The sequence below is a fragment of the Macrobrachium rosenbergii genome, chromosome 55 (assembly GCF_040412425.1).
Source record: "Macrobrachium rosenbergii isolate ZJJX-2024 chromosome 55, ASM4041242v1, whole genome shotgun sequence".
Lineage (NCBI taxonomy): Eukaryota > Metazoa > Arthropoda > Malacostraca > Decapoda > Palaemonidae > Macrobrachium > Macrobrachium rosenbergii.
The window spans coordinates 32,448,549-32,460,892 of record NC_089795.1 but is presented as its reverse complement, the minus strand read 5'-3'; the positions used below and the strand labels follow the sequence as shown (position 1 = coordinate 32,460,892).

The following is a 12,344-nucleotide window of genomic DNA, read 5'->3' as shown; positions in this document are numbered from 1 at the left end:
GGACAGGACAAGGCTGCGTCCGCAGAGTGGCCAAGGAACGAGGGGACACCATCCCTGCCAATGCACTGGACACATACAAAGCAAATGACACAAATAGTTGCACACATTTCAATCTAGATTTAACCAACTCAATCTAAAAGCATTAAATCTAGCCAGCTACCCTGAGCTGATATATGTATGTAGAAGGATCTATATCTACTAAAGAAGAAACTATACCCTTAGCTCTAACTTCTTGACCAGGTGTTAAATCTAAATAAAACCTACATTAAAAACTGTTCATTTACTCTCTCCTAAGTCTATCTTCCTCTTCGAATTCAGCAATTTATTCTCTATAACTCTAATCATCTGCTATAAAATACATAAAAAAGGTGACCTGCCTTCACAAATTCCACTTTTACTTTCGAGCCCTCGACAATGCTTTTTTGTCCAGCTGCCTGAAGTGTGTTGCCTGCAATGGTGAAAGGGATATATTCATCATAAGCTACACCTCGCCCTACTCGACCAAATATATCAAGGGCTGGAATCACTGTATGTTCTCCATTCAAGACGACATCAAAAACCTGAAAAAATAACATATGGACTGCACACTTTTTGCAAAATAGGAGAAAAAAGGATAGTTAAAACATACCATTTTTGTAAAATACGTGAAAAAAAGGATATTAAACATACCATTATAAGCAAAAAAAAGGATATTGAACATACCATTATAAGTGAAAAAGGATAGTTAAATACAGCAAATATATCTAAAGCAGTATCAAACCCTTCTCATGAAATGGGCAAAATCCCATTATAAAAAAAGGAGATGAATCTATTTACTTCAATGCAGTATTTACTAACCCTAAGATATATTAATACTGAAATAATGATGCACAGCATGAGATACTCATAGAAAAACTACTTTTAATGAACCCATTACATACATATTTCCTATTAAGAAAATAAGTTGGCTTGAACTGCTTTTACCATGAATCCACAAAACTCAGAATGAAAACTGTAATTCTAAATGCAAAAATGAACAAACAAGTAAGAACATTTGATAACACAAATTTTATATATACCTTTTGATCGGGAGCATTAAAGTAAACTTCAGAGAATTTCAAAACTAGTACATAATCTCCATCACCTTTTAAAGGTATATCGTAGCCAAAGGTTGAGTGATGGTAACGTTCTGTTTGATATAAAACCTGAAATACAAACAAATTTTATCATTTTTGCCTGCTGCTGCTTTCTTTTAAAAGACAAGACACGTATACTACTCAACACTGGCATCAAACATTATTGCATAATATGCTGCATTTCCACCACCAGAGAGTGGTAGCTGACAGAGTAACAAAGTTCATAAAAGTTACAAATTTTCTTAATATAACCCATTACAACATTAAACAATACTGTGTCTGTATACAGCATATACATACAGTACATGAGTATCTTTATACAACTATTATTATATCATATTTATAAAAAATCACTGATTCACAAAATCATTAACAGAAAATTAAATAATAAAACAAATTATTAAAAATGATTTATAAATCATTAAGAAAAAATAAATCTTGGAAGATACTCCTCACTTTCTAATATCCTAAAAATATGTGCAGCATTAAACATATTTTCCTTTACTACTTAAGGACAAACAAAATAATCATCACTCATATTTAAATAAAAATGTTATTTTCATGATAAAATTAAGTTTCATATATACTTACCAAGTAATTAAATAACTATAGCTTCAACTCGCATGGCAGCTTAAATTCTGACATTTTTGGTAGCGCTTCTTTTGTTTTGTGTACGTGACTAGCCCGCCACTTTCGGGGAACAAAAGGAACAACGTAGTAGAGCTTCAATTTGTTTGTGCCTTTATGTCCATGCAAGGGGAGAAGGGAGGGCTCTGATTCTGTAATTACTTGGTAACTGTATATGAAACTTAATTTTATCATGAAAATAACATTTTCATTAAGTTACTTACCAAGTAATTACACAGCTGAGTCTTACACTGACAGGAGGTGAGATACATGGACATACTCTACTCCAAAACATTAGTGATGGTATTGAGTTTGAGAACAGAAAAAATTACTAGCATTGGTACAATGCTTGTTGTTTCCTTACATGGTAAGAGAGCTACTGCAGGAAGACTCTGCCTCTGGTTGGTGCTCATCTTAACCCTGTAGTGACTTAGTGGTATAGTCGTGGAGCGCCTCTACTTTAAGTGGGAGCTTTGCAGTGAAGGACATTTCCTATGGCTAGAAGCATCAATAGTTGCCCCTGCCCTGGGCACAGGGGCAACCAGACAAACAATGCTGTCACTGACACCACATAAAAAAAACCAACTCCAATCCACTAAAAAACTGGTGGGCACTCCAATTACATGGTACCCCCAGGCTCCCTAAGACTCAACACCCCATATCAGGGTGAAGAAATCAAGGATGGAAGGAATGCTTCCGATGCTTTGTCCCCAAAAACCATGCCAACCACTGACAATGGACCCAGGGTATTGCAATTTTCAAACACCATTTCCACATCAGGCAAGTAATGAGTTGCAAAAATCAACTTACACCTCCAATATGTCGATTGAAGAATAAAAGAGAGAGACAAGTTATGTTTAAAAGCTAACAAGGCAGTGACTGCTTTGATCTCCTGAGCCTTAACTTTGAAAGAAGGCAAATCGTCCTCGACAATCTGGGAATGTGCTTGAGTAATAAGGTCCCTTAGAAAGAATGACAAGACATTCTTAGAAAGGGGTCAGGAAGGATTTTTAACTGAGCACCACAGGTTGCCAGCTGGTCCTCGGATTTTCTCAGTTCTATGCAAATACTATCTTAATGCTCTCACAGGGCAAAGAACTCTCTCTTATTCCTCTGGGCCCAGGATCTCCATAAAAGAACGAGGCCAAGGATTGAACGGGGTCTTGTTCTTGTCCAGAAAACCAAGGGTAGAAGAACAGACTGCATCCCCTTGAGAGAACCCAATCCTTCTATCAATAGCATGAAGCTCACTAGCTCGTTTAGCAGTTGCTAGAGCCACGAGGAAGAGGGTCTTCTTAGTAAGATCCCTTAATGACGCTGAAGGAACGGGCTCGAACAGGGACCAGAGAGCCATTTCAGAACCACATCCAAGTTCCATGAGACCGACTCCGCCTTCTTCTGTTTGGCTGTGTCGAATGATTTAATGAGGTCGGACAGATCCTGTTGGAAGACAGATCCAAACCTTTATGACGAAAGACAGAGCCCAACATGGCCTTGTAACCTCTAATGGTAGAGAAGGACAGACCTTTAGAGGACCTCAAATAGAGCAGAAAGTCTGCAATATCTGTTACAGACGTCTGAAAACATGATACATTATGTCTTCTACACCAGCTGTGGAAGATTGTCCACTTAGTTTGGTAGACCTTGCTAGAGGATTGACGTCTACACCTTGCAATAGCCTCTGCAGCCGGTCTTGAAAAGCCTTTCGCTCTAATGAGTTTCCTGACAGTCTGAATCCTGTCAGGGTAAGAGTGGATAATCCTTGATTGAAGCATCTGAAGTGAGGCTGTCTGAGAAGACTTGATTTCTGTGGCAGTAGCCTCGGAAAGTCTACCACTTGTCCAAGGAAATCTGGGAACCACTCCTTCAGAGGCCAAAACGGGGCTACCAAGGTCATCGTCACATTCTGGTGGGCAAGAAACTTGTTTGAAACTTCCCTTACCATACAGATCCTTGTTCAACCAGTCTTGTAGCATGGCATCTGTCACCCATGCCAGAGAGTCCAAGACTGGCGAACGGAACAAAGGAAGGCAATGATTTCTGGAGGTTGCGAAGAGGTACAGGGTCGGTTTTCCCTACAGTTTCCACAGGTTGGAGCAAACTAGTGGATCTAGGGTCCATTCTGTAGGGAGGACCTGTCTGTGAGGGCTCAGTTCATCTGTCAACACATTCAGTTTGCTTAAATAAACTGCGTAACAATTCTGGTTTGATTCTGGTCTGCCCAGAGAAGAAGGGCCCTCACTTCCTTGCAGAGGGAGAGAGAGTGAATCCCTCCTTGCTTCTTGACGTAAGACAGGGCTGTGGTGTTGTCCGAGTGGGCCGCCAGTCTCTTGTTGTAAACCTCTGTCACAAAATGTTGCAGTCCCAAATGAATCACCATCAACTCTTTGATGTTGATATGTAACTTGCCCTGTTCCAGGGACCATGTCCCCGAAACTTCCTTGTTTCCCAGTATAACTCCCCAACCTAGGTCCGATGCGTCTGAGTAGACATCTAGGTCAAGGCTCAGAAGGAGGAAAGGCTTTCCTTCCAAATGTCTGCTTTCAGACTTCCACCACTGCAAGTCCTCCTTGACTTCCTGAGTCAGGGGAAACACAAATGAGTTGGGATGCACTCTCTTGTCCCAGTTGGGCCTCAAGAAGAATTGCAGCACTCTCATGTGGAGTCTTCCCAGAGTAACAAACTTCTCTACGGAGGCTAGAGTTCCTAGAAGACTCAACCACATGTTGGTTGAGCAGGATTGGAGACAGAAATTTGTTCACTGTCTGCAGGCAGGATTCTACTCTCTTGGGGACGGAAAAGCCCCAAAACTCCGAGAGTTGATCGTCACCCCAAATAAAGTATTTCCTGTGTCAGAGTCAGCTGGGACTTCTCCAGGTTGACTAATAATCCTAAATCTTGGACTAGGAGAAAGGTCTTCCGAAGCCCCTCCGTGCACTTCTCCTTCGAAGGGGATCGAAGGAGCCAATCATCTAAATACAGGGAGATATTGATGCCCATAAGATGGAGTCACTTTGCAAGCGGGGTGAGAACCCGAGTAAAGACTTAAGGAGCTGTAAGAGGCCGAAGCACAGGGCTTGAAACTGATAGACTCTCTCTCAGAAAACAAACCTGAGGTACTTCCTGGAGTCCGGATGGATGGGGACGTGGAAGTATGCAGTCTTCAAATTGATGGTAATCATCCAATCACCCCTGGTGAATATATGACTGGACAGTATGGTTTGTTTCCATCCTGAATTTTGTCTTCTGGACAAAGAAATTCAGGGCGCTGATGTCTACGACAGGTCTCCAACCTCCTGATGAATGGGGACTACAAAAAGACAGTTGTAGAAACCTTCTGCGCTGATGTCCTGGACCACATATACTGCTCTCTTCCTGAGAAGGGATGACACTTCTTCTGAGAGGGCCAAATATTTCTCCAAGCCTACTGAGTAGGCAGTCAATACAATGGGAGTACTGACTAAAGATGGCTTCTTCCTTGAACGACATGGAGTAGCCCTCCCTCAGGACTTTCACGATCCATTGTTCTACTCCCTTTGTACTCCATCTCTCCCAAAAAAGGAGTCTGGCTCCTATTGAAGCACGGAGGACAGTCTTTCCACTCCCACAAGGAAGGCTTGGAGGAGGACTCCTTAAGAGTACGTACTGAGAAATGGACGTTTGACCAAGGTCTAGACTGGGCCCTCTGTCTGCTGCTATGAAAGGGCTGAGGCTGGAGAGGAGAGACTGACTTGGCGCCAAAAGTGGCCAACTCCTTAGGGCGTCTAGTTGACTGGGCCAAGAGGTCCTGTGTGGACTTCTTTTGGAGGTCTGAAGCGATCTCGTTCACAGTGGACTGGGAAAAAAGATGATGGCGGTCTAGAGGAGAGAAGAGAAGAGCTGACTTCTGTGAAGAAGTAACCCCCTTTGGTGGTGAACGAACACCAAAGCTCTCTCTTCTTAAGAATATCCATAGTGAAAAGAGCAGCCAACTCCTGAGAGGACACTAAGCCAGTCTGCAGCACAATCTTCTGGTAAAGAAAAACAGCCTTGAATTTTCCTTGCAAGAGCTCCCACTGACCAATCTAAAAAAACTCAGTACTTCAAAAACCTTAAAAATGTTCCAGAAAAGGTGATCCAGCTCCGTCAATGAGAACATCACCTTCGCTGATGAAAAGGCTGACCTTCGTGATAAGTCAATAAGCCTGAAGAAGTCCTTTTAGAGGAGGCATCGACTTCCAAAGAAGGAGCTTCTCCTGTGGCGTATGATAAATCTCTCTTGCGAGACAGTCGGGAGAGAGAAAAACTAAGACGCCTTTCCTGGCTCTCTCTTCTCCGAGAGCCAACCTTCAATCTTGTTCAAGGCCTTCCTGGAAGAGGATGAAAGCACCATCTTAGGGAGCCTGGAAGAGTTAACAGGCTGGTTGCTCATCAAGAGGGAGGAAGTGGGCGAAACCACGGCCACTGGAGTAAAAAAATCAGGGAAGGTTAGCAGCAAATACCGCAGCAGGGCCGCATTAGCTGAGGGAGCAGTGCCCTGATCTAAGTCTTCTTCTGATGATATCAGGGACAAAGACAAGCCAGTTGACGCCTTGGGTGAGGAAGGTGCCTTCTTGAGCATTCCCAAAATTTTGTGAAGTTGACGTTCGATGGGCGCCAATGATGGATCGAGGACCTGAAGCAGCAGCTAATAAGGGGCGGAGCGCATGGAGGCTTGCGCCGGGCGCTTGGAAGCTGGTGCTCAAAAGGCAGGGGTTGCCGTCGGGCACTCGAGAGCTAAGACTGGGCGTTCGGGAGCTGCTGGGCACTTGGAGCGGTAGACAGGCACTCATAAGATGACTGACATTTGAGTGACTATGGGCATTATGAGAAGATGAAGAGCACTTGGGAGCCAAGTACTGGAACTCTACCGAAGGGCTCTCCAGAGAAAAACGTTCTGGACTGTCCCAGGTGCTGCAGCCAGGCTGAGGGCTGCAAGAAGGTTCTCTGAACCTTTTGCAGAGCAGCGGACAAGGGCAGTCCACATCCACTGCATGCCTTGTCAACGGCTGAGACTCGTCTGCAAAATGCCACTGGCACTTCTTGTCAGGACTGGACACCTCCGAACTAGAGAACAGATGACGCACTTCCGTATTGATGCCTCGGCTGTCTGTTGCAACCAGGGAAGCAACAACAGGTCCGTCTGAGGGGGCGACTACCTGTGGGCATACACCACTGACCCCCCTTGGACTTCCAGTATGCTTCCTCCCAGGTTTAGGGAAGTGTGACAGGGACCTTTGTCTAGGAGAGTCAGCGGGACAAGAAACCGCTTCCTCTAATAACACTTCACTGGCACTCCTATCGTTCACTTTGTCCATTAGGACCTTCACTGATGCCAAATTTCTAGTCAATTCTTAATTCAAGACTGGCAACGGGATCGGGGTTGGAAGCGTGGGAGCCAGGCAAAGGAGTAGGTGGTACAGTCGAAGGACTGGGAGTGGGAGATACAATAAGCACAGGAGAAGAGATAACAGGAATGTTAACATCACTAGAAGACTTAGGAATAGAATCCTGACTAGCTAAAGTCTTGCTATCGGCCCTAAAAGCCGCTTTCCTCTTCCTGTCTCTTTCTAATTTGGCTAAATGTGACTTTAAAACTCTCCATTTTTTGTCATCCCAGTCTTTACACTTGTTACAGGTCAAATCTACAGAACACAACTGCCCCTACAGTTCAGTACAAAGGGTATGTGGGCTATAAGATGCCTTAATCAACCTCGAATTGCAGCCTTTGCTGCAATAACGAATACTAGCTGAACCTCAGTCTGACATGCTACTGTGCAAACAGTCAACTAGTCACAAAAGTCTTAATCAGTGAAAAAAGTCTCCAATCATCAAAATGTCTTAATTCTGAGAAAATCAGTCTCAAAAAGAAAAACCAAACACTCGCTAACCATGCCGAAGGCTACCAAAGGTAAAAATACTTCACCTGTTGGAAAAACATCAACCGGAAAGCGGTCAGAATTCCAAAACAAGCTGACTTCTTACAACCAATGTTAGTCGTAAGCTGGCAGAAACAAATTGAAGCTCTTTGCTACACTGTTCCTCTTGTTCCCCGAAAGTGGGTGGGACTAGTCACCTACACACAAAAAGAAGCGCTACCACAAATTTCAAAATTTATGCTGCTGTGTACGTTGAAACTATAGCCATGTAATCACTTGGTAAGTTACTTATATGAAATGCAATAGTTATCTGGCATCACAGCTACTAGGATCACTGATACTGAAAATATTAACAACTTTAAGTCAATAAGCATAAAAACAATAAAATTAAATGTTATGCACTGTAGAATAGTTAGTGAATCATAATATACCACTAAAATTTTTTTCTAAGTAATTTGTATTTTTCTTAGGTATACAAACCAGAACTTTTCACATAGGAGTCTTCCTCAGCATGGGCTAGAAATGTTTGCTGAAACTTGGTAACAAGGTAGTTGAAAGTGATGGGAGGGAAATAAGTGGGGGGATACTACTCACTTACCTGCTGTCACCAAGCACTTTTTCCTTCAGCATTAGGAACAAAGCAAAGTGGCTGAGGTGGGAAATATCATACTAACAGGCTCTGGTTTGTGTACCTAACAAAAATATACATTACATTAAAAATTTATTTGTTCCTATAGAAATACAAATCATCACTTCTTAAGAGGGAGGTTATCTCTGCAAACTGAATAAGAAGCTGAAACCCAACTAGCAACGGAAGCAATGGATGCCAGAGCAGTAGGGCCCTGAGCCTGAGTGAGGGTGTCTAGATACAACTGATAAGTTCACAATACTGTATTCCTGTATTACCCCACCCAAAAAAAATAACAGAGAGAGGGTGTCTAGATACAACTGATAAGTTCGCAATACTGTATTTCTGTATTACCCCACCCAAAAAAAATAACAGAGGGAGTCACTTTTTACCAGCTGAGCTCTATGAATGGTTGCTCAATTGAGTAGCCACCAGCAGTCATTCTACCATTCAACTCCAGATTTATGCCCTCCAAGTACCTCAGGCAAGATGCTCTACATCCAACAGGAACTGGGATGAACAGTCACCACAGATCCCTTGGATAAGGAGCTGTGAGTGATGTCCCTCAGGTAGAATGAGGTAATGGTAGTCTAAGGCTTCAGACACCTACCCTCATTACCTGTGTTACTCTAAAATGCCAAAGGACTGTTCCATGCCTCTTGACTTCATGAGCTTTTGCCATTAATGTACAACTGTCCACTTGCCAGAAGTGTTGTAAGCTCTTTTGATACATTATACAGTCAAAAACAAAGGGGTTCCTTGGCACCCGCATCTTGCATTTAGTGGTACTAGCAAGAACCACTTACACTGACCTATGAAACTAGGTCCTGCTATGGTAGTATTGGTGAGTCACACCAGGCACAGAGGCCTCTCATCCAGACCACCAGTAAGGTCCCAGAGAGCTTTTATGTCTTGTCAAAAGTGCTTAGTCCTGGGTTCCCCATAAACCCAGGAAGTAATGACCAAGAGAAATTCCAACCCTCCAAGTATTGTACCAGACAAGAATTCTGTGCTACTTATGTTCACAATCCAATGAACATAATATCCAACCAGAGAAAGACCCCTTTGTATTGACAACTATAGTATAAATAATGGCCCACTTCCCCTCATTGAGAGAATGAGCCACATGAAAACTCTTGGGGACCCTGCCAACAGCCAACAGAATGGGATACCATTAGGCAAGGATGGAATCCTTGAGGGGTTACATGGGTAACTTAGTCCCAGGGATAAACAAACAAGTGACCAGACAGTGGGACACAGTGATTGGAAAAAAGCCACAGGCATCCAGAATGTACCTGGGGGCGCTGGGTGGCATCCTCCAGTACTCTCCAGTGATCTTACAATGGAAAACTGAACAATGGGAGCTTCCTGTTTAGTTGCAAGGTGAGCAGGTCAATCACTAGTGATTCTAAAGGCTTAAATAGCCTCATCCCCATGAAGGAGCAAGGACTACTTGTCCCTACTACAGTACCTGCCATAGGTAGATCAACTAGGATGCAAAAAAAATTCTTCATTCCCAGAATATTCCAGGCTGATGGTTTAACAGCATGAAGAAACGTCCACTATTGCATCTGCTTCACCAACTGTCAAAAGTGAAGGGAAACTGGTCTCCCACCCCACCTGCTTGTTGACATAAGTTACTAAGGTCACTACAGTCATGTTACTACTCATCAGTGCCATGCGGTGACACATCAAACATTTCTGGAATGATTGAAGAGCTAGCAGTACTTCTTGCCTTCCAAAATGCTTTTATGCAGATGAGGTTCATCCATTGCCCACACAGTTGCAATGAAAAAACCATTCAGTTCAGGTGTGCTAGCCACCCCTCCTCTGATGTGTCTGCTTGCAGACATATTTTGGGAGGTGGGGAGTGCAGGGCAACTCACACAAGGAGGTTTTTGTTATCTGGCAACCATGCAAGACCCTCTCTGATCTCCCACTCATGGCATGAGCTGAGAATGAGGACTGCTTAGAGATGATCATTGCTACATCCAGGGGAAAATGTCCATGCAGAATGAGCTTCCCAAATGATGACAAATGGTCAAGGAGACCTGCCAAAAGTCCATCCAGGTACTCTGTCTGCTGTCTGAGGACGAGATCCAACATCTAAAAGCTTATCATGATCCCTAAGTCATGACAAAAACCAAGAAGACAGTCTCTGTTCCACAGCAACTGTACCTCTGAGGACAACAGACTTAACCAGTCACCTAAGTAACACAGAAAGTGTATACCCTGCAAATGGGTAAAGGCTGAAACCAAGGTGGACACCCCTGTGAACATCTATGGGGCCATTACTAGCCTTAAGCACACAGTTTGGAAATGGTAGAGAGTCCCACTATAAAGAAGCCAAAGTCACTGCTTGGGTCTTTCCTCAAGAGGGGATGGTGCACTGGTCTGCTCTAGTGCCTGTTCATGGGACAGTAATATTATCAATACCCATGATACTAGATGATGTACTCTGGGCTAAGGATAACCATGTATGGAACTGATTCCCAGCTGTGGTCATCCAACTTGTGAAGCACCCCACGTTTGCATGACAATGAACAGGAAAAGGTCACTGAGAAAGAGTACTTGCTCAAACATGACTCCAGGGACGAGGGTAAGCCATTGGCCAGCTATGAGCAGCACGATTTTGGGTAGGCAGACTGTCTCGATACCCATTAGCAATGTACAGAGATCTGTTGCTTGTGAATTAGTGAAGCCTCAATCAGGTGTGTTTCTGGTGAAACACAGATGGAAAAGTTACAAGCAGTGCTTTTGTCCTAAAGAGAACAGGTAGGCTGCTTACTCTGTACGATCCATGTCAGCCCTACCTATGGTGGACGGAACACCTGGGGATATCTGAAGACCATCGCCTACTAAAGCTTGGGAAGGACAAGCACATGAAAGCCTATGGGACTTTTCAGCTCCTGGAGACTTAAGTATTCAATCATCAAATGCCTTACATAAAGGGTGGGTCATTTTCATCATGTAATAATCACAGGGGATAGCGTGGGTCAGTGGTAGAACACTCAGCTGTCACTTGCAAGGCATAGGGCTCAATTCTCTCCTACCACTCACCAAACTGACCCAGCTGTAAAAGATATCAGCACATAGCTGGGAGTCTATGGGAAAGGAGGAACCAACTGCCTTCTCCACATCACACTTACATATCAGTTACTCCACTTAAATAACATATACTGACATAATGGGCAGTAACATTTTTAGAGCAGATTTCAAATCTACTTGAAAGTTTAAAAGGAACCTATACCCTATTGCCTGCCTGCTCCTAATCAGTGTCTGCCAAGACTGTCAATATGCTTGTCATGGAGAACCCAGGTCTACTCAAAGTTTACACTTAATTTAACTGCCTCTGAGTATGAGCACGGATGCAACATAACCTCTTCAGAAAAGTAATAAAATTTTTGGTGTTAGAAGTTAGAAAAGAGAAAAATTACTCAATATTCTTGATATTTGGAGTATTGGACCTCTGAAGCAGTCTGTCTTGGTACTGTATTATTTCCAGCTTTTAATATAATGGCTAATTCATATCTTTTCATACTAATATCTAAGGTGCTGTCTACTTTCTTTTCACTGCAGTTAGCTGCTTTATGTTTCCCCCTATTTACTTACAGGGAGTAACATATCAGTTATGAATCAGAGGCTTCCTTGGCTTTTTTAACTTCCACAATTTTTGGGTTATCATACTGCTTATCCTTTAAATTTAAGGCACTGAATTTCCTTGCTTTGACACTCCTGTACAATCAATTACATGACACATAACTGTTGGACTGACTTCTAAAAAACAGTCTTCACTGCTGAAAATGAATTTTTATAATAAAATAAAGTTTTATATATACTTACCCAGTAATTACATTGCTATTAGTTTCTTTTAACTGGCAGCTTAAAATTTGGAAATTGCAGGTCACGCTAGTTTGTTTTGGTTATGGTGATGTGCCCAGCCCATTTTCAGGTGTAAGAAAAGGTACAACATAGCAAAGAGCTTCAATTTGTTTATGTCCTTATGTCCAAGTGAGGGGAGGTGGGCGGGCTCCGATCATGTAATTACTGGGTAAGTATAAGTAAAACTTTATCTTA

General features: G+C 42.9%; 1 protein-coding gene across 1 annotated transcript in view; it reads right to left on the bottom strand.

Annotated features, from left to right (window-relative positions):
* LOC136835925 (malectin-A-like) overlaps positions 1-12,344 on the bottom strand; it is a 66,830-nt gene that overhangs the window by 33,525 nt on the left and 20,961 nt on the right. Inside the window, exons 3-4 of the mRNA XM_067099796.1 lie at positions 1,059-1,184; positions 378-560 (exon numbers count right to left, since the gene is read on the bottom strand). Coding sequence (XP_066955897.1) covers positions 378-560; positions 1,059-1,184 — 309 coding nt within the window. The remainder of the gene's footprint in view (positions 1-377; positions 561-1,058; positions 1,185-12,344) is intronic.